Source organism: Mandrillus leucophaeus, unplaced genomic scaffold (genome assembly GCF_000951045.1).
Source record: "Mandrillus leucophaeus isolate KB7577 unplaced genomic scaffold, Mleu.le_1.0 Scaffold388, whole genome shotgun sequence".
NCBI classification, from domain to species: Eukaryota; Metazoa; Chordata; class Mammalia; order Primates; family Cercopithecidae; genus Mandrillus; species Mandrillus leucophaeus.
Window position 1 is genome coordinate 2,333,638 of NW_012104120.1, and position 25,035 is coordinate 2,358,672.

General features: G+C 48.4%; 1 protein-coding gene across 1 annotated transcript in view; it reads left to right on the plus strand.

The window, feature by feature from the left end:
- Positions 1-7,562, plus strand: part of WDFY4 (WDFY family member 4) — a 295,291-nt gene extending 287,729 nt beyond the window's left edge. The window contains exons 59-62 of the mRNA XM_011990946.1: positions 1,443-1,625; positions 2,963-3,047; positions 5,975-6,086; positions 7,117-7,562. Coding sequence (XP_011846336.1) covers positions 1,443-1,625; positions 2,963-3,047; positions 5,975-6,086; positions 7,117-7,183 — 447 coding nt within the window. The 3' untranslated portion in view covers positions 7,184-7,562. The remainder of the gene's footprint in view (positions 1-1,442; positions 1,626-2,962; positions 3,048-5,974; positions 6,087-7,116) is intronic.
- The last annotated feature ends 17,473 nt before the right edge of the window (positions 7,563-25,035 follow it).

Sequence of the window (25,035 nt, forward strand, 5' to 3'; positions counted from 1 at the left end):
TTTTTAGTGAGGGTTTTGCTAGACGTGGCTGACTCATTTAACTCTTTACCTTCAAATCAGTGTTGACTTGGCAGGTGTTTGGTCTTCATGGCAGTGCAAGCTTCTCTGCCTGTCCTTCCATACTGGCTAACAAAGATGAGGGAGATCAATTTATCGGTTTGAAATTTCTTCCAGACCAAAGCCCTGTCATGGGATATGGGGTTCCCTGAGGATGCAGAGGTTTCTGCATCTGCTCACAGAAAACCTAAGGGGCCCAGGGCATAAATAAAATGGGCAGAGGGCTCAAAAGAGGATGATGTAGGAGCTTCCTGGTTCCAATTTTTGCTGAAAGTGGTGCTCCAGATGGGCTTGAATTCAAAACTGGATTCAATGTTAGATGAGTAGATGGAGTGTGAATGGGTGGGTGGATGGAGAGGTAGATCAGTGGATGCATAGGTGGATGGATGAACAGATGGATGGATGGGTGGATAGATGAGTGGATGGATGGATAAATGAGCAGATAAAGGGATGAATAGGTGGATGGAAAGATGGATGAAATAGATAATGGATTGGTAGATGGTGGGTTGATGTATAGAAGAAGGCATGAAGCCTTCATCTGGGAGAATATAAAACCCATCAGGAATTGTGTCTCTAGACCCCAGAGAAGCCTGGTACCAGGACAAGTTATCCTGCAGCCAACTGATTTCAGTCTGTGCTTGCTGGGTGTGGGGCAGAGAGATATCAGACATGGTCCCTGGCCTCAGACAGACCATCCCTAACAATTCTGGAAATTCTACAATGGATCCCAGACCAGGGGAATATGGAGGGGCACTGAGCCCCATACATCCGTTCTGTGATTAGGGCAAGGCTCAAAGGGATGGCCCCAGGGCCTCGGTGACAGTGGCCACTACAGAATAAACAGGACTTGAGGAGCAAAGACTCTAATGTGAGCATATCAGGAGATACAATGGGGAAATTTCTCCTCAGAAATTCCCTCTTCAGGGACATTGCACAAGCTTATGAGCCACGTGCAGTCATTGGAACCTCTGTACCCTGCCCTCCACCAGGTGGCATCCAAAACTTCTTTATGGGGCAGGGCTGGCCAACCAGGTGTAAGTTGTGTGTCCAAAGCCAGGGCTGCCCTTCAGGCTGGATCTTCTGTGGCAGTCAGGGTGTGGCTGGGGAGTGGGATCTGGGAGGAGCCTGAGGGTGAGCCAGGTGCCTTCTGCCAGGAAGGAAGTATCCAAGCACATGACTGCAGTATGAAAAGAAGCCAGAATTTACAACTGTGTGAAAACACAGCAGACCTGTAAGTCAGCTGGAAAGAAGTCTTGGGGTACCTTGGGGGTCTTCAGAGCATGGCAAATTGAGGGTACTTGGGTGTACCAACTGGGTAGCTGAGTATGTGGCTGATGGGCAGGCAGTGACTCCAGCTTAGAGTGATACCAGCTCTCACTGCACAGGGCACCATTGTCTCCTGTGCGGGAGCACACTTGTCCCTGTGGAATGTCAATGGACAGCCCCTGGCCAGCATCACCACAGCCTGGGGCCCAGAAGGAGCCATAACCTGCTGCTGCCTGATAGAGGGCCCAGCTTGGGACACAAGCCAGATCATCATCACCGGGAGTCAAGACGGCATGGTCCGGGTAGGTGTGTCTTGGGCAGAATGAGGACATGACACAAGAAATGTGTTCATCTCCATTCTTCTGACTTCCTCCAGGGGGCCAAACCTGCAGGTTGCATTTGAGACCATTCCAGAACAGGTACCTACAGCAAATGAAGCTGTATGTTCTTTCCAGGGAAAGAGTAAATAAATAAAATTATATATATAGTATTACACACACAGACACACACACACATGCACACACACACACAGACACACACACTAAAATAAACACTGTTACAACATATAAAAGTTGAATGGTTAAATGCAAAAGATTATATCCCAGTGCTAAAAGGAGATATTTGTGTCATCCATTCAAACAGAACTTGCCCACCTATCCACTAATTTATCTACCCACCAACCCATTTATCTCTCTACTCATCTACCCACCCATCCATCTACCCATCCATCTCACTATCCACCCATCCACTCATCCATCCATCCATCCATCCATCCATCCATCCATCCATCCATCATCCATCCATGTATCCATCCATCCATCCATCCATCCATCCATGCAGGCTGAGGCACCCAGGCAGTCCCCTCACAGGACTTTGTCTGTGGCCTCTGCAGAAAGCAGGGCATTCTGGGCTGGTCTGGGCTTGGTGGGGTGTGGCCCACATCGGTGTGACAGCCAGAGGAGCCTGGAGTGGCTGAGCTGCAGGTATATTACTCTCCTGGGCCCAAAGCATGAGTGAGGGTCTTCTGTGCACTCAGCGCTCATTCATTCAATGTGGTCACTGAGTTCCCAGACTGGCCCAGTGCTGTGCTAAGCCTGACATGGGGCTCACGGAATCATTTGAGAGGAGGCTGGTCCTTGCCCTTTGGTGATATAAAATCCAGACCCAGTGAGTGACAAGCCATTTTGAGTGAGGTGGCCTCCGGGTTCCCACAAGCAGGCTTAGCACCAAGGGCCAGATACAAGATGGGGGTGCCCAGCCGCCCAGGGGTGAGGGAGGACTCTAGAGGTGGTGGCATTATGGGCAAGAAGGCATTGGTTGAGCAAAATGGTATAAACTGGTTGCAGAGTCACATCCCTGCAAGTGAAGGGTGGTGGGGGGATAGATGACATGCACTTAGGGACATGGGTGGGGTAAACTCATTCAAGGTGCAACTGTGATCGGCCAAACCTCCGCATGAGGAAGCTGGAGCCTAAATAACCTTTTACCTGATAGTAAATTAACATCAGAAGTGAAAGGGGGGCCATGTCTTCATCCCTTCCCTGAGGGCCCCCCTAGGTGTGAGGAAATTGACTAGGCCACTCCGAGCTTGCAGACAGGATCATCTCCCCAGCCCATGACATTTGCTTTTTTGGGGCAGGTTTGGAAGACTGAGGATGTGAAGATGTCTGTTCCTGGACGGCCAGCAGGAGAGGAGCCCTCGGCTCAGCCTCCAAGCCCAAGAGGTACCTGACCTGCTAGGGATGTGGCTGTCCTGGCCTTGCCCTGCGCTCCTCACCTCCCCTCGCTCCACCTCAGCCCAAGGGCTGCAGCTCCTCCCAGGTCTGCAGAGCCTAGGGAGGCCTAGGGAGGCACAGAGAGGTTCAGTGACTTGCCCGAAGTCACCCAGCAAGCAGACTATCCTCACATCTGCTGCCATCACAGCCACAACGGCCTCAGAATAACCTAACCATAGATACTGGAATGTAACCACCATCACTAACCCCTCCATAATGAACACAGGTGAAAACCTCCCCATCAAAGCTGTCACCGCATCATGTCCATCACAGCTGTCTAGTCCCTGCCCCCATCATTGCCTCCTCCAGCTCAGTCTTCAGAAAAGATTGTGGCTCAGAACTGGGACACCTTTATTGGGACCCATAATCAAACACGCTTTCATGAAGTGAGAATTCTATCATCCTGAGTGCTTCTGTTAGCTCCCTGTTTGCTCTGCATCCCAGAACCTGTGATCATCCACAGGAGAGAATTTCCCAGATTTCAGAGGGCTGTCTTCTGAAGAGAGTAGAGGTTTGCAGTTCATTCATTTCTAAAATACAGTCCACACCTCTTTGATTCATATAGTCACCCATTTGTGGATTCTTCATGCAAGCACACACAGGCATTTGCTCAGCCGCTACTGTGTCCTAGGCTCTATATTAGGGGTCCTTTCCTTCAAGATAAAAACACCTGGGGACCCTTGTCAACAATCTGGGCTGAGCCAGGACAATAACATCAAAAAGATCAATAACATCGCAAAGATGCAGATTAAGAACTGCATCAGTTTGCAGGTCCTGTTTCTCTAGGGTACTTGGAGACCACCACAAGGAGTCAGCCTATCTCAGTGTGAAAGGACAGAAGTGTGTGCATTCTAAGGAACTCAGCACATCTTTGGAAAGCAGAGGCCAAGCTCCCTCCCATATCTGCTCCCACTTGGAAAGGCTCTTATTCCCCAGCCTGCTTACAAAGCAGTTTTCTAGTACACCTGCATGAGACTGCACACCATTTTAGTTTTGGACTCAAATGCCCACTTTTGAAGCTACTGGGGCCCAGTAAGCTAATGGCATTAGCTAAGCCTATGGTTGATAAATGGATGTCTGAGAAAGAATGCTGGATGGATGGGTGAATGGATGGATAGATGGATAGATGGATGGATGGATGGATGGATGAATGGATGGATGGATGGATGGATGGATGGATGGATGGATGGATGGATAGATGAAAGTCACCTCAGAGCCATTCAGTTGGTTCTGGCAGTGCCATTGGATTTGCAGGTTGTGGTGAGGTTGCACTCATTGGTCATGGGGTCTAGTGAATGAGAAGCAGGGTGAAAAGCAGGAAACGAGGTTCTAGACCCAACTCTGTCACAGCAACTTCTCTGGTCTTCTGTCAAATGGAGACACTTCCTGTGCATCCTAACTAGTAGAATACTGATGAGAGAATAATAGTAGCCACAGACAAGAATCTACCCCAAATGCAGGTCATTGTTGCCATTTTTGCAGACTTTTGAGAGATTTTTCTCTCTGCACACAGCAGCTGGTGGCATTAGGAAACTTACTTAAGGGGGTCTTAGACTGACAGGGAGCCCCAGATCCACATCCTTCCTCTCTGTCTACCCTGACCCGAAGTCACTGCCACCCCATTGGATTGACTGCCAAGATTGTGATTACGGTTCAAGGGAGGATTAACATGAAATGACAGGATGACATGGACATATTCAAATAATCATGTTGGGCTGAAGTTTAGAGTTAACAAATCTGAAATATGTGCAGATTTACAAGCCTAAACTGCTGGAGGTCTTTAATAAAAAGGCATGTTGTTCTTATATTGCTCAAAACTGCTTTGTTGGAAAGGGACCTGTATTGGCCATGACACGTGAATATTTGCATATGTGTCCTCTTGGCATGTATATTACTGCATCCCTCAAATGTCTTAAGGGGCAAGAAAGGAGATCTGTGAAGATATTAAGCATACTGCATTTGTGGGAAGATGTAATCTAATTTCTGCTTGGAATTCATTTGTTTGCCATTTGCAGCAAGGCCCAGCCCAGTTGAATACAATTTATTTCAGGAATTGCCTCAAAGATTTGGACTCAATCTGGTACACAAAAAATACTTGGGAGAAGCTTGTTGTTTAGATTTGTACACAAATGTACAAATGCCTGGTGTGCTTTGAGGTGGTTTCTCCCACCTGGACCCCTCATGCGTTTCCTGGCACTTGGCCTGTGTGCACACATGGGTGGTCACCCCAGGACAGTGGGGGCTGTATCATCTCTCCTACCCTAAGTCCAAGGAAGTGGCCTCACAGGGACGTACCCAGCTGGCGTCTCTCCATCTCACCCTTCACATTGAAGGAATTACTGTCTGTCCCCAAATGCAGTCATTAAAATGAGTGAAGTAACAATCATTGAGTTATATTTTTTGAAAAAACGTTCTCAGCATTTAATTATTGGTTGTGGCATGAGAGGATTAAGATAAGTTGATAATGCCGACTTTATGTAATTTATTTTTACTAGGCAATTACTGGCTGCATTACATCCTGGCAGCAAGGTATTGTGGGGCATCTTATTAAGCATAAAGCCAGTAAACACTGATGAACAATTTTGCTGAACTAGGCATGCAATTTAGAAAGCAATAATACACAAATCCAATTTGGTACACAATGGATACCGCGGCACGTCAGCACATGTAACTATCACCGCCTGCAAATTAAATTGGGACGGCCCTTTTTGCAACAGCACAGGCCAAGATTAAATATATTTCCCCCTCAATTTAACAAGTTGCTGACCACAAATATAAATATGTGCGTATGTGTTTGTGGCCCTGTGTTGCAGATGCACACTGCATGTGGGAAGCCGATCTGGTGTTCTAACTCTTCTCTCCCATGCTCCACACAGGCCACAAGTGGGAGAAGAACCTGGCCTTGAGTCGAGAGCTGGACGTCAGCATTGCTTTGACAGGGAAGCCCAGCAAAACCAGCCCCGCGGTGACGGCTCTGGCCGTGTCCAGGTAAGCGTGGCCTTGTTTCTCTGGGTCTCCAGCAGAGGGCACTGCAGCCACCTCTAGGAAAGCCCCAGTGGCTCTGAGTCCAGGCCACCTGGCCAAGGAGGCCACCTCACTCCAGGACGGGCCCCACCAAGCACAGGATGCAGCCTGCATGGCCGTGTAGAGCCCCAGGAAATGTTTTTCAGGGTTTTGTTGTTGTTTGTTTTGCTTTTAACTCACACATGCCCTTGCTCTCTTGCTCTTGAATATCCATACATTCATTAAGAAATCCAAGAGGTAGAAGTCTATTGTTTTGTAATTTTATCCTAAAGAGAGCCTTTTCCCCTGAGTTCCACTGCCGACTGTAACATTTGGTGTGATGATTATCCTTCATTAACAGAAAGTGCCTTCTGAGGGCTCTTAGCTGCTGTAGCATAGCCAAGCGTCAGTCCCGACACTTCATACTCGTTATTTGACTCGCAGTAACCCATGGAGGTGGTTACTGTCATTAACATCCTTGTACACACCGGGAGGTGCAGCCTCAGGGGTCACTGACCTTGCAAAGCTGGCCTTCCTTCTTCCCTCCCTGGCGTGGCGTGGGCTGTTCCGGCGTTCTCGGTGGGGGCACTACACAGTGTTTTAGATGCTGGGTGGGGTAGAGTGGGGTGGGGTGGGCATGGTGGTAGGGCCAGAGCCGCACTTTTTGCAGATAATTTGCCATTTGTTCTGCCCTGGTCCTAGCTATATCTCTGGCGGGACAGGAGACACATCTGGAGACACTGGAGAGAGGCAGGGCCTCGTCCTGCTCCCTGGGGCCTGAGCTTCCCCACAGTGCTGTGGGAGCCACCACCCTCACAGCTCAAATGCTCTCCCCTCCCCCAAGTGGAAACCTTCTCCATTCCTCCCACTACCTCCCCTGCCTCAGGAGAAATTAGGCCAGGGGCAAGCTCTGCTGGGCACTGGATAGAGTCCCAGAGTTGCAATATCCCGCGTGCTGGCGAGGACAAGTCGTCCTGTCCCGCTAACGTTCTTGTCTTTTCTTTCTCTTCCCAAGAAACCAGACTAAACTCCTGGTTGGTGATGAGAAGGGGAGAATATTCTGCTGGTCTGCAGATGGATAGGAAGAGAGAGGCAGCAGAGGCTCTGGCACTGCAGTGCCAGGCTGAGGGCGGCAGAGGTGACTGGGACCTGAGCTCTGCCTACAGAGGAAACCCCCAGGGCCTCCCTCACCACAACTCTCAAGGAAGGGCCTCTGCTTCAGAGCTCTACACCCCAACCTTCTCCATGACCCATGGGAATTCTATGAAAAAGATGAGCGCACACACTCGGAGGGCTGAGCAGCACTCTGGAAACTATGACTTGGTGATGCCCAGTTGCACACGAAATTACAGATGACTCACCTTATTAAGGGCTATTGCACTGAAAAAAAAAAGATGGGATTGCTTACTGGAAATTATTGTATTGTCTTTATTTTATTAAAGCAACTATGTTCTAAATGCAGAAGGGCTCTTGAGTTTTAAATTGCCACTCTATTTCACTTACAATGCTGCCTTTCTAAGTGTTTGTGTTTCTGTCCTGAGAAAGGCAGGAAGGCTTCAGGGAAGCACATCCGCCTGCACAGCCTCACCCAGCCCCTACCCGTCTTCCATCTTGGACACTGGCTCTTCCCCCACTTGCCCATAGTGTAGGGGCCTGAGAAGTGAGGGGCCACTGTGAAGAAGGCTCAGCCTCTAAGCCACAGGACATGGCTGTGGGTGCTGCCCATGGCAGACTCAGGGAGGATGGCCTGGGGTGATACACCTGCTTTGGTGACACACCCACCCCCATCTCCACAGCCTGCAACAGACAGGGGTTCCAGCCAGCTCTTGGCTCAGCAGTCTCTTCCCAGGGCCCTGGTCCACACTCCTCTTCTGAGCTGCAGTTCTTCCTGGAGAAACCTGCACTGCTGTGTGACTTTTGTTTTCCACCTGAAAATGTATGGCAGGTGGGTTAGTTACTCGTGCCCCTCTGAGGAATTCCAGTACCTTCTAGTGCTTGGGTTATTCTGGGATTGGTCGTTGGGCATCAGAGGTCTCACCCTCACTCTAATGTCTCCTCCTCACTCCAAGATTTGCAGAGCTCCTCAAAAGGAAATCCAGCTGCCTTTTTAATAAAGTCAAGCTCAGGTGGACACACAGGGACTTGGGGAGATTAAGTTTGCAAGCTTCAATTCCTCTTTCAGAGATCTCCTTTCCAGGGGCCAGGTGGGGATCCTGATCTTCCTCATGTCTCCAAACTCTGCAAAGGCCCTGAAGGGGGTCCTCACCTAATTTAGCCCGGGCCTAGGGATAGCAGGAATGTGCACTTCATGTCTTATGCCCTGTGGGTCATCTGGCCTCCAGGGGGCAACAAGTTGATTAAAAGATAAATATTAAGAAAGTAGAACTGGTGTGCAGCCATGTCAAAAATAGTGAGAGATGGTTAGGATACTCTGATTCCTCTGTAAACTCTGAGGCTTTGCAAAGGAGAAGATGAAGGAGACCCTTCTCAGGTCCAGAGCACCCCTCTCCGGGTGAGAAACGCTTGTGTCTGACCCCAGTGCCAAGGATCACACCACCTCCCACACTGTCCGCACACGCTATTAGCAGACAGCCCATTTGCAATCCCCTGGTTGGTCTGGGACTGCACTGAAGGACCATAAATTTAAGAGCAGAGCGCACCACTCCCCACGAAGGCCAAGAAGCAGGGTCATAAATATCAAGGCTGAGTCTGCTGGCATTTTTCAAAATACATCACAGCATTACCCAGGGCTGACAAGGTCTGCTAGCCAAAAGGCTGTCTTCAACTCCTTCATTTAAGTGTTTTTGCCTCTTGTTCCCCTCAAATCACAGGGAAAATGAGGAGACAGTGTTGCGTCCTATTTCTGGGGTCCTAGGGATGCGGTGTCTGCAAACAAATGTGACTTGAGGTGAAAGGGCGAAAATGGACATCTCAGGCCCTAGGGAAGGCAGAGGGGACAGTCAGCTCTATCAGCCGGGTGGGGCTGCCATAACAATATTAAACAGAAATTCATTTCTTCACAGTTCTGGAGGCTGGAAGCCCAAGATCAAGGTGTCACAGGGTTGGTTTCTTTTGAGGCCTTTCTCTTGGTTTGCAGTCAACCACCTTCTCCCTGCGTCCTCACCTCGGCTGTCCTCTGTGCACATCTCTGTCCTCATCTCCGCATATAAGGATGCCAGTCATACGGGATTAGGGCCCACCCATATGACCCCATTTCAACTGTCTCCAAGTACAGTCACATTTGGAGGTACTGGGGGTTAGGATGTCAACATAGAACCGCTCCAGGGACACAATTCAGCTGCCTATGGCACTGGCTGAAGGAGGCAGCCCTGGAGCCAGGCCTGGAACCTGCTGAGACAGACAGATGGGTTTGCAGGAAGACCAGGCTGCATCGGCAAAGGTGCAGGGTGAGTCAGGCTGGGGGTGTGAAGAAGAATGGACAAGGGCACAAGGGATGAGGCTGAGGGGGTTGATGAGGAGCAGCACAAGATGAGGCTGCTGCTCCTGGCTGTGGGGTAGACTCTGGTTACTGGATGGAGTGAGTGCAAGTGAGGCTGGCAGACGTGGCCGCCCACCCACAGAGCTGCATTCCTCATGCCAGCTCCCAGAAGGTGCCCCACAAGAGTCGGCCAAGTAAACAGACATGTAGATGAATGAATGAGTCTTGGTGGCAGATATGTCAGAACAGGTGGTCCTGGGATGGCAAGGTCAAGCAGCAGCCCCTCCATGGGCAGGGTGAAGCAAAATGGAGTGAAGAGGTGAGACTAATGAGAGGAAACTGTAAATGTCATGCCCCAGGCCCGGGAAATGACAGGGGACGAAGCCAGGAGCTTGGGAGTTTGTAGTGAAACCATGAACGCCGTTGTCAGAAGCTGGAAGCTTTAGAGGCATCTGTGAATCAGGGACAGGCTGTGGGTGAGAACGCCCATGGAGGAGCTGGGGAGGCTGCAGGAGACGGCTCCATGCTGGGCTGCTCCGGTGGGGTCCTCCAGGATTAGCTCACATTGCAGGGAGGAGGGAAGCCGCTCTGCACCGAAACCCTGGAGACAGCACATGCACCCTTTGGCCTGCACAGATGTGGCCCTGCTATAGACTCCCAAGGCGTGGGAAGCAGAGTCCACTGCCGGAGACGAGGGCAGGGGGCAGTCAAGCATGGATGCGGCTGCAGAGGAAAGCGCCGGGGGCAAGTGAGGCCCAGGCTCCAAAAACTCTGGGCAACTCCAATGACAGGAGTCGCCTGCTGACCCAACTGGTCTACGATGTCTGGCCAGCAGGGTTGGGGCTCCTGACAGCTGTCAGTGGTTGAGGGAGCCCAGGGCAGAGGCCTGGAGTACAGGGAGAGGAGAGAACAGGCTCAGTGCCCAGGCCCACAGCTGAGGTAGCCAGGGAAGAAGCCAGGGGCACAGCCGGCCTGGGGCCCAGGAGCAGGACCATGCCGACACCAGCCTCACCAGCACACCAAGTCCAGTGGGGACTGGGGTACCCGTCCCAGCACCGCATGGTATCTAGAGGCCGAGACAGGAGGACAGGCATATGCACAGTGAGTGGGTAAGAAGGAGGCCAGGCCGCCTGAGCGTCAGGCCCAGCTCCACACTTCCGCCAGCCTTGGCCGCAGCTTCTGCATCTGTGAAATGGGATCCTGGTATCTACCTCGGAGCTCCTCGGGACAGTAACATCATATCTTCTTATTTTATAATAAAATAAAATAACAGTGGATGAGGCAAACAAGACTGCCTATTCTGCTGTGACACAAGCTCTTGGCTGCTTCACTCACCAGTGTTTTTCTTGCTCAGCCAGTCCCTGTGCCAGAGCGCTGGGGATGGAGGAACCCTGAACCTGGGACACAGAGAACACGGGGCAGCAGGCGCAAGACCCGGCAGGCCCTGCGCCCAGAGCTAACCAGGCTGGAGCAGGGCAGGCACGCTTCAATTGTGCTTCTTCAGAAATGTCCGGGAAAGGAGGCCCAGCTCTCAGGCTCCCCCGGGCCCACAGACTTTGTGCCTGCTCATGGGGAGCAGAAGCCTCAGGTTGCACGTGTCACCCTCTCCCAGGGAGTACAGGTCCCGGAGTCTCCACTGGGTTTGGAGGAACTCCAGCACTGACAGCAGCAGGCTGGGGTGAGGATGGAGGCAGGCATTGCTGCCCACCCTGTAGTCTCAGGACAGGGGCTTCCCCAGCCTTTGGGGTCAGAGACCCCCATAGCCCACTCACTTTTCACTTCTGAGCTCAGCTCCTAGACAACAGCCATGCCCCGCTCTCCCCCAGCAGAAGTCCCCTCATGGAACACCCATCTCGGGCCTCTCTGCATTTTCCACATCCTCTAAGAGGCCAGGGAAGGGCAGCCCAGGGTGACTGATGGGCATCCTTCCCACTGTGGGTACCCAGGAAATCAGGTATCTCGGGCACCACTGTGCTTGCCTGAGACCAGCATCCAGGCATGCTGGAGTCCCTCTGGGAGATGAGTTCACCCACAAGGCGGGCCGCACACTAAAGCTGTGCCCATCTCTCCACCTGGACAGGCCTGGCCAGACTGGGTCATACTTATGCTAACAAAGTAGTCGCTGCTCATCAGAGATTCAACTTTTCGCAGGTGTCTTGCATTTGCGTTTGCTAAGTCTGGCCATCCTGCTCCCTGGACCTCTTAGGCGCAGGAAGGATGGTGCTTTGTCAGCAGGCCTGGGAGACGCATAAGTACTCAGTGTGTGACCTACGAATTGCTTGTATTCAATGAACTGAAATTCAACAGCAGAAGCTCTTGGAGGGACCATGTGGGGCTCTCTGTGCCACTGACAAAGTTTCCAGGGCTTTCTGTGTACCTCCATGACGACCCTATGGGAACCACAGCCCCTACCCCACACGGGTCTTCTTCTTCCATTCCTTTGAGCTCAGGGATCCTGGGAGAGAAGTTCAGTCCTCTGGGAGCCCCTGTGACAGCAACTTCCTCCCCCAAACTCAGTCAGCAGCTGAGAGTCGTATCCTGAGAACCCAGTCATGGGGCCTACAGAGAACTCAAAGATTGGATTTAACCACATTAAAATGCAGCCAAGCAGGGCACATATGGGGAGGAATAGGCTCTTCATATGAAAATCCTGATGAAATTTGTTTAGCATAAAATCAAATCTCTCTAAGCTAAAATCAGTTTTGCTTTAGTAAGTTCTTGGGTGCACATCCACATCCCATACCCGGATCAGGGTGTGTGTGTGTGTGTGTGGCGGGGGAGGGGGCAAGCTCACATGTGATTGTGTTATTTCCAATTGTTCTCTTATTGGATGCTGCCTGAAGCACCTTCATGACTTTCTTAGTAAACAGGAAGACCCTCCAAATTGCGTCCTTCCCCCGAGACCCTGAAGGCTCAAAGAACACTGTTGTATCCTGATTTGAGATCTCTGCCCCAAAACCGGTTCATATGGAGACCCCACTTGTCCATGACATTTTACTGCCTTTTGCCAGAAATGCACCACCATAAATACACAACTCTACGATGACTTGGAAGTGGAATGTGCCACCAAATCATGCAGCACACACTTTGCATCCCTGTGGCCTTTGCCCAGGCTTTAAGCACTAATGGATTTTCACTAAAATCAGTGTGGTGACTTTATCTTAACTATCTATCCAAGCGGTTGTTCATTCATTCATTCATTCTTCATTCATGTATCCACTAGTATTTAACAAGGATTCACTGCATACCTGTTCCCAGCCACGCTGTAAGCCTGATGGAGAGAGGCTGTCTGGACACAGAAGCCTGAAACATAACTTTCCAGAGTCTCTGGCCATCAGGAGACACACAGACCCTCTAACACTGCACTTTGCACATGTGGAAGCCAGGGTCCAGAGAAAGGAAGGGACTTGTCTAAGGTCACATAGCAGGTCAGTGGCAGACCCTGGTCAAGGCTCCAGGTTTACTCCCCATCCCGAAGCTGCAGTACCAAGTATCTAAGGCCTTGTGTTCCTTAGGGTGGGCCACTGGCAGAATGAAATCCAAACAGCCTGCCTCTCCCTGGAGCCTTGGATGTCAAGAACAGCTGGCTCTCCCCACCTCACAATGAAACACAAAGGAAGAAGAAAAGGTTCATATGCTTTTGAAAAATAGAACAAAATGCACCAGAATCTTTGTGTCATAGAGGCCAGCTTGAATTCCTCCTGCAACAAGGAGCTCACTACTACAGGAAACAGCCCCCCATGACAGCAAGGCTCATTCTTGCTGGGAGCACAGGCCACGCAGGCCCCTCCATGAGGCAGCCTCAGCCTCAGAGCCCCTCAGGGCAGAGCCTTCCTCCTCCTCCTCCTCCTCCTCCTCCTCTTGCAGAGAGCATGAGGAGGCCAGTCGCTCTCACAGTACTCTCTGCTGCACCTCCAGGCTCTTGGGACTTTGCACACCCTCAGCCTCAGCTGCCTTTTCCTATGCTTGTTGTTTCATAAAACAGAAGTAAAAATTACTGACTTTATAAGTTGCTTGGAAAGTTAAAATGAGATAACTCTGTGTCAAGTTTTTAGTGCAGGCCAGGAGCTCAGGAGGGAATGATGATGATGGTTATTAGTATAAATGTAGTTTATGATACGGGGCGGGGTAAGAGAATAGTGACTTCCTTCTCATTTCTTCTCTCCCCTCTCAGAGGCATTGCCTCGTCATTCAAATGTTCACCAAATATTTCTCATTCCCATACCACCTTCAGGATTTTTTGACATCATCTGCTCAACAATATTCTTAGTATTTGTCATTAACTTCAGTCTTTTGGATAGAAAAAATGCTTGTCTATGCCTGCCTTACAACCATCTCATGGTACTTTAGGTGGTCCCTGAGCCATACTCTGGGAGATCTGTCCTATCCCAAGATCCTGGGGCAGGCATGTGTTTTGTTGGAAAGCAGATGGCCTAGAAGAGACCCCAGGTATGTCCACCTGAGCTAGGTGAGCTCAGCCAGAGTAGAAAAAGGACCCACTGATCCCACCTGTCACGCCATGCCTTCCATTGCACCCGGGAGAAAGAGGCACGAGGCTGTGGTGCACGTCTACAGGCTGACCCCTGGGTTCCGGGCCTGCCTTTCTTTCAAGAGCTAGGTAACTTTGGGGGAAATTGGCTGATCTACTAGCTCGTCAGTGTCTTCTGCAAAACAGTAATCAGGGAACAATTTCATAGAGCTTTTGTGAGGATCTGAGGAGAAATTGCATGTGAGGTGGGAATCCGGTGCCTGGAACTTGGGACGTGCTCAGTTATGCAATAATGACAATGAAAGGTATCATAACCATTATTATAAGATCATGTATGTCCAGTCTCCGTGTGGTCAGCATCAGGAAGGAAGTATCTTTCTACCAGTTGCTCAGGCCGAAAACCTCCAAGACATCTCTGAGTATGCCCCTCCCTCATGCCCCACGTCTAAGCTCACAGGACATCTCAGCCCCAAAAAACTGTCAGAAATTGAAACTAAACTCTTGAAATCACTTAGAAACACATCAGAAATATGAACTACTTAGGACTAATATGACCAAAATACATATAATCTGAAAACTAAAAAAACATTGTTGAGGGAAATCAAAGACCTAAATAAATGGAGAGCTACACCGTAACCATAGATTAAGAGACCCAATATTGTTGAGATGTCAGTTCTCCCCAAATTGAGCTACAGATTCAACCTAATTCCAGTGAAAATTACAATGGGCTTTTTTGTAGAAACTGACAAACTGATTCTGAAATTCATATGGAAATGCAAAGGGCCAAGAATAAGTTAGAGCCTAAAAACATTGAATGAAGAACAAAGTTAGAGGATTTACATTACATTATTTCAACTTATTAGAAAGCTTCAGTAATCAAGACAGTGTGCTGTTGATGTTGAGGACAGAGAAATCAATGGAACAGAATGGAGTCCAGAAACAAACCCACGTGTGGTTAACTGACTTTGAAATATGTGCCAAGGAAATACAGTGGAAGAAAGAGCCCTTTCATCAAACAGCATAGGAACAGTGAGTATCCATGTGCAATGACAAAAACAAAACTGTGACTGACACCTCATGCCATCAAGAAAAATTAATTTTAAATAAATTGTAGACCTAAAAGTGAAACCTAAAATCGTAAACCTTCTAGAAGAAAACCTAGGAAAACTTCTTTGTAAACTGGAGTTATTCAAATCATCAATTAAGAAAAAAAAATGATGAATTGAACTTTGTCAGACTTAAGATCTCCAGGTCATTGAAAGACACTGTATTAGTCAGGGTTCTTTAAAGGGACAGAACTAATGAGATATGTATATATGTATACATCAGATATGTATATATGTATATATATACACACACACACACACACACGTATATATATACACATACATACATATATGTATACATATCCATACATATATGCATCTATATACACACACACATACATATATGTGTGTGTGTGTATGTGTGTATATATATAAAGGGGAGTTTATTAAGTATTAACTTACATGATCACGAAGTCTCTGCAAGCTGAGGTGCAAGGTGAGCCAGTCTGAGTCCCAAAACTGAAGAATTTGGGGTCCAGTGTTTGAGGGCAGGAAGTATCCAGCACGGGAGACAGACATAGGCTGGGAGGCTAGGCCAGTCTTGCCTTTCACATTTTTCTGACTGCTTTATATTTTCTGGCAGCTGATAGATTGTGCCCACCAGATTAAGGGTGGGTCTGCCTTCCCCACCCCACTGACTCGAATATTAATCTCCTTTGGCAACACCCTCACAGACACACCCAGGATCAATACTTTTTTCAATCCAATTAAGTTGACGCTCATTATTAACCATCACAAGTCCACCCCTTGTCAACTTGAACCCACACACATCTCCTGATATCATACATAATCTTCAAATACAAAGAACAATAAGCTCATAATTACACCTAACATAATACAACTATCCTTTGTACAATCAGAAACACACCAATCCCCAACCCAAATACTATTACATGAAGTTAACAATACTTAAATGCTGATATGAAGTCAATAAATCTTATGTCACATGTTAAAGAAAAAGGAAATAGAATGAAGATATTTTCTTAGTACAAGTGTATACATGCACAAACTTGTTTTTAACAAAAGAAGGAGGAAACATTCATGACAGGTGCAGTCCTCGTTTCTGCAGCTGGTCATGTAGTTGTAGCTGGTATCTATGACTACCTTCTTCAACTACCCATTCTGGATTCTCTCTGCCTTCAGCAAGCACCTCAGCAGGTCATGTTTTTTTTCCTGGTGGAGTGACCCAAACTTTCATTCCTGAGGGGTCTAGGTCATTTGTAGTCCTGCCTGAATTGGGCTGTTGTAGTTTCCCATTGACCTTAATCACAGGGCATGCTAATACTAGGAGACACCCAAGTGGATCTCCCGTATTCCATACATACTCTTCCTTACCTCCATTATGGAGTAGTAGACTGATTCCATCTTGATAGTCCAGGTCAATCACCCCAGTCAACACTATAACTCCTTTCTTAGCCTGTTGAAGGAGCCCAAAGTGTCCAGGTGACAATCTTAACTTTCAGTTTAATGGAATTGTTGTTGTGTTTCTGGTGGCAGTGTTCCTCTCTCTGGAACTAAGACCTCTAGGCCAGCAGAACGTAATGTCATGGGAACAGGAAGGAAAAATTTTGTTAGTGGATCACTAGAGGTGATGGCGAGTGGTGCCACTTCCACTTCTACCCCTTGATTTTTTTACCCATGAATCCTGGCTATGAGACAAACAGTGTCATATATTGGACACTGATTCAGAGCATACACAGCTTTCTGGAGAACTTTGTCCCAGCCCTGCAATTTATTGTCACCTACCTGGTGTTGTAATTGTGACTTCAAAAGTCCATTTCTACCGTTTTATCAATCCAGCTGCTGTAGGATGATGGGGAACATGGTAACACCAGTGAATTCCATGAGCATGAGCCCGCTGCTGCACTTCTTTAGCCACAAAGTGAGTGCCTTGGTCAGAGGCAATGCTGTGTGGAATACCATGATGGCGGACAAGGCACTCTGTGAATCTACGGATGGTAGTCTTGGCAGAAGCACTGCATATAGGATAGGCAAACCCATATCCAGAGTAAGTATCTATTCCAGTGAGGAAAAACCTCTGCCATTTCCATGATGGAAGAGGTCCCATAAAATCAACCAGCCACCAGGTAGCTGACTAATCACCCCGAAGAATGGTGCCATATAGAGGGCTCAATGTTGGTCTCTGCTGCTGGCAAATTGGTCACTCAGCAGTGGCCATAGCCAGGTCAGCCTTGGTGAGTGGAAGTCCATGTTGCTGAGTCCATGCGTAACCTCCATCCCTGCCACCATGGCCACTTTGTTCATGTGCCCTTTGGGGGATGACAGGGGTGGCTGGGGAAAGAGGCCGAGTGGCGTCCACAGAAACAGAATGGGTCATCCTATCCACTTGATTATTAAAATCTTCCTCGCTGAGGTCACCCGTTGGTGAGTGCTCACATGGGATACAAGCATCTTCACGGTTTTTGACTACTCCAAGAGGTCTGTCCACATAACTCTTCCCCAAATTTCTTTGTCACCATTTTTCTAATCATGCTTCTTTCAAGTACCTGATCATCAAGCCAAACCATTGGCTACAGCCCATGAATCAGTATATAATTGCACATCTGGCCATTTCTCTTCCATGCAAAGTGCACAACCAGGTGCACTGCTCAAAGTTCTGCCCACTGGGAAGATTTTCCTTCACCACTGTCTTTCAGGGATGTCCTAGAAAGGGGCTATAGTGCTGCAGCTGTCCACTTTTGGGTGGTGCCTGCATATCATGCAGAACCATCTGTGATGGTTCTCTTCCTTCCTCTGTCAGCTGATCATAAGGAACTCCCCATGAGGCCATGGGTGCAGGCTGGGGGAGAGAAGACAGGGTAGCAGGAGTGTAGACCATGGGCATTTGAGTGACTTCCTCATGTAACTTACTTGTGCCTTCAGGACCCGCTGGAGCCTGATCACATATATGCCACTTCCATTTGATGATGGAATGCTGCTGTGCATTACCCACTTTATGGCTAGATGGATCAGAAAGCACTCAGTTCATAATAGGTAGTTCAGGTCGCATGGTGACTTGATGACCCATAGTCAAAAGTTCAGTTTCCACCAAAGCTCGGTAACAGACCAAGAGCTGTTTCTCAAAAGGAGAGTAGTTATCTCCAGAAGATGGCAGAACCTTGCTCCAAAATCCTAGAGGCCTCCTCTATGATTTATCTACAGGCGCCTGCCAAAGGCTCCAAACAGCATCCCTATCTGCCACTGACACCTCACACACCACTGGATTGCTGGGTCATATGGCTTAAGTGGCAGAGCAGCTTTCACAGCAGCCTGGACCTGTTGCAGAGCCTTCTCCTGTTCTGAACCTCACTCAAAACTGGCAGCCTTTCAGGTCACTAGATAAATGGGCAAGGGTAACACACCCAAATGAGGAATGTGTTGCCTCCGAAACCCAAATAGGCCCACTAGGCATTGTGCCTCTTTCTTGATTATAAGGGAGGCCAAATGCAGCAACTTACCCTTTACCTTTGAAGGAATATCTCGACAGGCCCCACACCACTGGAACCCTAGAAATTTTACTCAGGTAGAAGGTCCCTGAATTTTAGTCAGATTTATTTCCCATCCTCTGGCATGCAAATGTCTCACCAATAAATCCAGTGTGTTTGCTACTTCCTGCTTTTTGGATCCAATCAACATAATGTCATCAATGTAATAGACCAAAGTGATATCTTGCAGAAGTGAAAAGCCATCAAGGTCTCTCCTAATAAGATTATGACACAAAGCTGTAAAGTTGTTATATCTCTGAGATAGGACAGTAAAGGTATACTGCTGGCCTTACCAACTGAAGGCAAATTGCTTCTGGTGGGCCTTATGGACAGGAATGGAGAAAAAGGCATTTGCCAAGTCAATGGCTGCATAGCAGGTACCAGGAGATGTATTAATTTGCTCAAGCAATGAAACCACATCTAGTACAGCAGCTGCAACTGGAGTCACCACTTGGTTAAGCTTACAATAATCCACTGTCACTGTCATTCTCCAAGATCCATCTGTCTTCTGCACAGGCCAAATGGGAGAATTGAATAGTGATGTGGTGGGAATCGCTACCCCTGCATCTTTCAAGTCCTTGATGGTGGCGCTAATCTCTGCAATCCCTCCCGGGATGCAATATTGTTTCTGACTTACTATTTTTCTCATTATTTTTCTAGGTAGAGGAAGCTCTAATGGCTTCCATTTGGCGTTTCCCACCACAATAGCCCTACCCTACCAGTCAGAGAGCCAATGTGGGGGTTCTGCCAGCTGCTAAGTATGTCTATGCCAATTATGCATTCTGGCACTGGGGAAATGACCACAGGATGAGTCTGGGGACCCACTGGACCCACTGTAAGTCGGACCTGAGTTAAAACTCCATTAATTACCTGACCTCCATAAGACCCTACTTTAACTAGAGGACCACAATATCTTTTGGGTCCCCTGGAATCAGTGTCAGCTCAGAGCCAATATCCAGTAGTCCCCCAAATATATGATCATTTCCCTTTCTCCAGTGCACAGTTACCCTGGTAAAAGGCCAGAGGTCTCCTTGGGGAAGGATGGGAGAAAGACTCATTGCATAAATTGTCAGTAATGTAGTGGGGTCTTTCCTCAAGGGGACTCAGCCTCCCTTCATTCAAGGGGTTATGGGTCTGTAAACTGGCTTAAGTCTGGAAATTGATTGAGAGGCAGATTCTTTGTTTCTGTAACTCAAATTAGTCCTTTGTCCATAGAAATTTTCTGCTTGTATAAATTAAGTAGGAATACAGTACACTTCCTATCAATTTCACTTCTAGGAACACTGGGATTAATTAGCCAGTGCCAGAGTTCTACACAAGTCAGGCTATTCTGATTGTTGCTTTGCCTCTGCTGTCCATTATAGTAGCTACACCCACCTTGCCTTTGATGGTTGAGTGCCGCCACTTGGCCTCCGCCACCTTGGGATGCAACTATTCCCATTGTATTTAAATTTTGTAGTTGAGTGACTGTGGTTCCCACCATTAGATCTGACTTGCATAGGAGAGCAATTACAGGGCTCTTCAAAGATGCAGGTGCTGTCTTTGCAAATCTATCTTGCAAGGCATGGGTCAAGGGTATATCTTCTGGACCCTCCCAGCTTAGATCAGTAGATCTAAAGTGACTAATCCACTCCACCATCCCAATCTCCCTAAGCCTTTGGATCCCTTCCTCTACTTTAAACCAACAGAGATCAGGCATTTCCAGCTCATTCACAGTAGGCCATCTTTTAATCCATATTTCAGCTAACCAAGCAAATAAACGATTAGAACCTTTTTTTAACTCCCCAAGTTGCAACATTAAAACCAGAGTCCCTACTTAGTGGGCCCAAATCAATAAATTCAGCCTGATTCAACTCCGTGCTCCTTCCACCATTATCCCATACCCTTAATATCCATTTTGATGCCTCCTTCCAGATTTCTGTTTATATAAGTTAGAAAACTCAAGCAATTCTTTTCCAGGGTAGTGCACCTCCTCAAGGGTCACACTCTCAACCTTACCTCCAGGGGTCCACCAGGACTTTAGTCTAGCTATAGGTCTAGAAGCAAACAAGGGTGTTGCAGGTGGTTCCTGAGGGAAATCAACATTCTTTTGCCTGGCAACAGCTTCATGGGAGGCCTCATTGTTGCCTCAAGCAGTGCATGGTTTATCTACTTAGACAAAGGTGAAAGGCTGATGGCAGCATGGGTCAGAGGGGATGTTGCCACTACTGTGGATGGGGAAGCCATTTCTTCTGACAAGAAACATTCATCAGAGTTTACAAACTCAGTGACCCCAGCTTCATCAGGGTCCTCACACATGTCCCTATTCCAAGTTGCAGGGTCCCATTATTTTCCAATCAATGCCCTCGCTTTAACAGTAGATGCCTGGTGAGGCTGTGCATGCACCTTTCGTTGCAGGTCACCCACTTGCATAATAAGAGTTTGTGCCTGTTTTTCAATAATTTCAGCTCTTTCTCTGCAAGAGATAAAACTTTCACTCAGGGCAATCTTAACAGATTTGAGGCTCAGTATCTACTTCTGAAGCCAGGAGGCAGAATCCCTGAATTCATTTGCATTCATCACTTTATCCTCTGGACTTATGAGCAACCAACTAGCTTAATTATGTTCCTTGGTTTTCCATATATAGTCAAATGTATTATGTATAGAGTCACTCAACTCCTTGGCTCTCATGAGCAGTGAATCAGGAGTGTCAAATACATTTATTTTGCATAACTCTCTAAACAGTTCAAGCCAAGGACTATCAGTGTTCTCCATACTATTACAAGTAGAGTCCTTAGCATTTTTGGGTCTACTCATATTAAGCAGCCAACTCCAGAAATCCCAAAGCCACAAAAGAACTCCATCCTTAATATTCTGTTCCTCTAGAACCACTCCTGGTACCAAAATCTGTATTTGTCAGGGTTCTTTAGAGGGACAGAGCTAATAGGATATGTATAAATAATAAACTATTATATATATCTATGTATATACACACACATATAGGAGTTTATTACGAATTAACTTACACGATCACAAGGTCCCACGATAGGCTGTCGGCAAGGTGAAGAGCAAAGAGAGCCAGTCCAAGTCCCAAAACTGGAGAATTGGAGTCTGAGACTCGAGGGCAGGAAGCATCCAGCACAGGAAAAACACGTAGGCTGGGAGGCTAGACCAGTCTCTCCTATCATGTTTTCCTGCCTGCTTTGTATTTTCTGGCAGCTGATTAGATTGTGCCCACCCAGATTAGGGTGGGTCTGCCTTTCCCAGCCCACTGACTCAAATGTTAATCTCCTTTGGCAACACCCTCACAGACACACCCAGGATCAATACTTTGTATCCTTCAATCCAATCAAGTTGACACTGAATATTTTACATCACAGACACTGTTAACAAAAGAAAAAGTTGAGCATGGACAGAGAGAAAATATTTGTAAATTATTTCTCTAACCAAAGACTTGTATGCAGATTATATTGAAAACCTCTCAAATGTAGTAACAAGAAAACAACACAGTAGAAGAAATATGCAAAAGATCTGAACAGACACTTCCTAAAGAAGATATCCAGACGGCAAACAGGCACATGAAAAGCTACTCAATATAATTATCACCAGACAAATGCAAATTAAAACCAAATGACATGCTACGACTCTATAAAAAGGGCTAAAATGAAAAAGACTGACCATCCTGTTTGCAAGGATGTGGGGAAACTGAAACTCTTTTTTACTGCGGATGAGAATGTGAAATGATACACACACTTTGCAAAACAGTTTGGCAGTTTCCAGAAAGATCAACACTACCCTTAGAGCATGAAAACAGCCAGAGACACTTGAATGCATATGTGAAGGAGGGCGGTTGTGTCCTGATGCCACTATTTACTGTGGACACCGAGCTTAGAGTTTTGCATCATTTCCGCGTCACAAAATATTATTCTTCTTTTGATGTGTTTCCAAAGATTTAAAAATACAAAAGCCATTCTTAGCTTTGGGGCTATATTGAAATGTGACTGTGGTTTCCAGCCCCTGTTCTCAGATAAGTTCCCAGAGCAATCCTGCGAAGAGCATGGAAAGCCTTGGGCACAAGCTCAGGGACAAGCTCAGGGACCAAAGCAGCAAACTCAACTCCAGGTGGGGAGAGGTGCCTTCTCCACATTGGAAACACAGTGTGATTGGGGCTCAACAAGACTGCGGGGCACATGCAGAGCAGTCAGAGGGGGCTCAAGCAGCAGGTCCAGTTCAAAACTGGGGTCCTCAAGGGGCTGGAGGTACATGACATTCACAAGGAAGATGGAGCATCCTCCAGGATCCTGAAAACCGGATCCTGAGGGCATGGGACACCCCCAGACAATGTCCTAGAACTGCAGGGTCCTATCTGGACAACCTGCCCTTTTACAGTAGGGAATACAGCTCACAGAGGAGGGACATTCCCATCCCTCCCTCAAGGCTCCCTGGCAGAGCCTGGGGACTTTGGGATCACATGGTGAGAGTTAGCAGAATCCTTCTCACCAGCGCTGCGGGGTCTCAGTTCTTAAGATGCCTGTGGTGAGCAAGGGATTGGCCAATTGTTCACCTGGTCCTTTTAGTCTCAGTGGTCAATGGTGACGACCCCCAGCAGCTGGGGCAGAGGCACCCAGCCTCCCAGTCTCTTGGGGCCCCAGAACCACAGCAGGGTCACAAACTGGTGGTTTGGGGGACCAGGCAGAGCCTGCAAATGTCTTCTGTTTGGGCTACACAGTGAGAGTCATTACTTGAGGGTTGAAAGCCTTGGAGAGGCTTAGATAGCCTTTCCGGTTTGCAACAGAGCCTGTCATTTCCTACTGCTTTGTTTTTGCAGGCTGCTTCAAGTGTGGACAATATTAGACTGGCCCCAGATCCTGTTTTAATTGACAAACCTGGGCAACACCTCAGGGAGATTTGGGGCTTGGGAACTGTGCAGAAGCCCTCATCTCCCTGTGACCCTCACTTTGTGGGTGTAAAAAGAGAACACTCAGCATTTCCCTGACCTAGGCTCCTTGGAGCTTTGATCTGCACACATTTCTAAATAATTTGCAGGAGCAACCTACTCCACCATTCGTTCTACATTTATTCATAATTATTTATTAAACATCTAGTCTTCTAGGTGCCAAGATACAAGGGTGAATGAGGCAGATAAGGCCCCAGCCCACAAGATTTTACAATCTAGTCCTAGAGGCAGACCAGGAGAAAATGAAAAGCTCACAGCTAATGAGGAGTGCTGTGCAAGAACTGGTGCCCCGTGAGATGGGACATGTGGGACATACCAGGAAGGTGGTGAGGGGTGCCCATCAGAGGACTGGGAGCTGCAGGGCAGAAGGGTGCAGATGCGTGCTATCTCATCTCATCTTCATGCATTGCAGCCAGTGAAACTGATGCTCAGAGATGCTGAGTGCCAAGTTCAAGCTGAGAGGGCCTGGATTCAGGGAGTCTGTCTCCCCAGCTGACACCGTATTGCCGCAAAGAGCTCCAAGTCCTGGTCAGGAATTCCAACAGTGCTGAGCCTCCAGGTGGGACACTCAGCTCCAGGGTCCTTTCCTTGGCTCTGAGACATGGCCCTCCCTCTTCCTCCCCTGCCCCTTTCTCACCTGTGCTCCCACTGCCCTCACACAGGCCACCTGAATAGGACATGGCCTAGCGGGGGTGAGGAGTGGGGTGGTACTTTGTGCGTGCTTCCCCCTGGACAGTCTGACCACCAACACGGGGGATCCTGCCTGCCTCCTGCTGCAGTGCCAGTGCCAGGCCCAGCCTGCTGCAGGGGCAGAGAGGTCATGGACCAGCGGAGGGGCCCGGCTCCCTCAGGAGGGGCCTGGGTGTGCGGAGGTGGCATCTTCTCCACAGGGGGCATAAGAATTTGCCCTGCCTCTTCCCATAATCTGCCCAAGGAAGGCTCCTCATCCCACCTGAGTTGTGGGGGAAGAGGATTCAGGGAAAGGAAGGTCTGCACCATGGCACTAACTGACCATGTCCGTACGCTCTCCAACTCCCCAATGTGTCTGTGAAGGCCTCAAGATCAGAAATCACGTCCTGTTTACATCTCTCTGCCTGTTCTGCCTAGCGAGGCTTGGCCCCATGGGGATACTCCATAAGGCAGATCGAATAAATGAATGAAGAATGAGTGAACGACAAACTGAAAGGAGGCCTCCACAGCTCTACAAAGCATGTTGCCAAGGGCAGGGTAACGGTCATTGCAGACAGTTCTGCTGTGGCCGATCTCAGCAGGGGCGTCTCCAGCCCTGTGCCGTGCCATATGCCAGGGGACAGCAGGCATGGGAGCTGGACATGGGTGAGCAAGCAGAAGCCAGGCAGAGAAGAACAGAGATGCCAAGAGACAGAGTAGGCAGCGTGCTGGGAGCAGGGGGCTGCTGCCTGGCCCACCGGGGCAGGGTGGGGGAGCTTTTGAGACAAGGCCTGGGCAGGGCACAGGAGG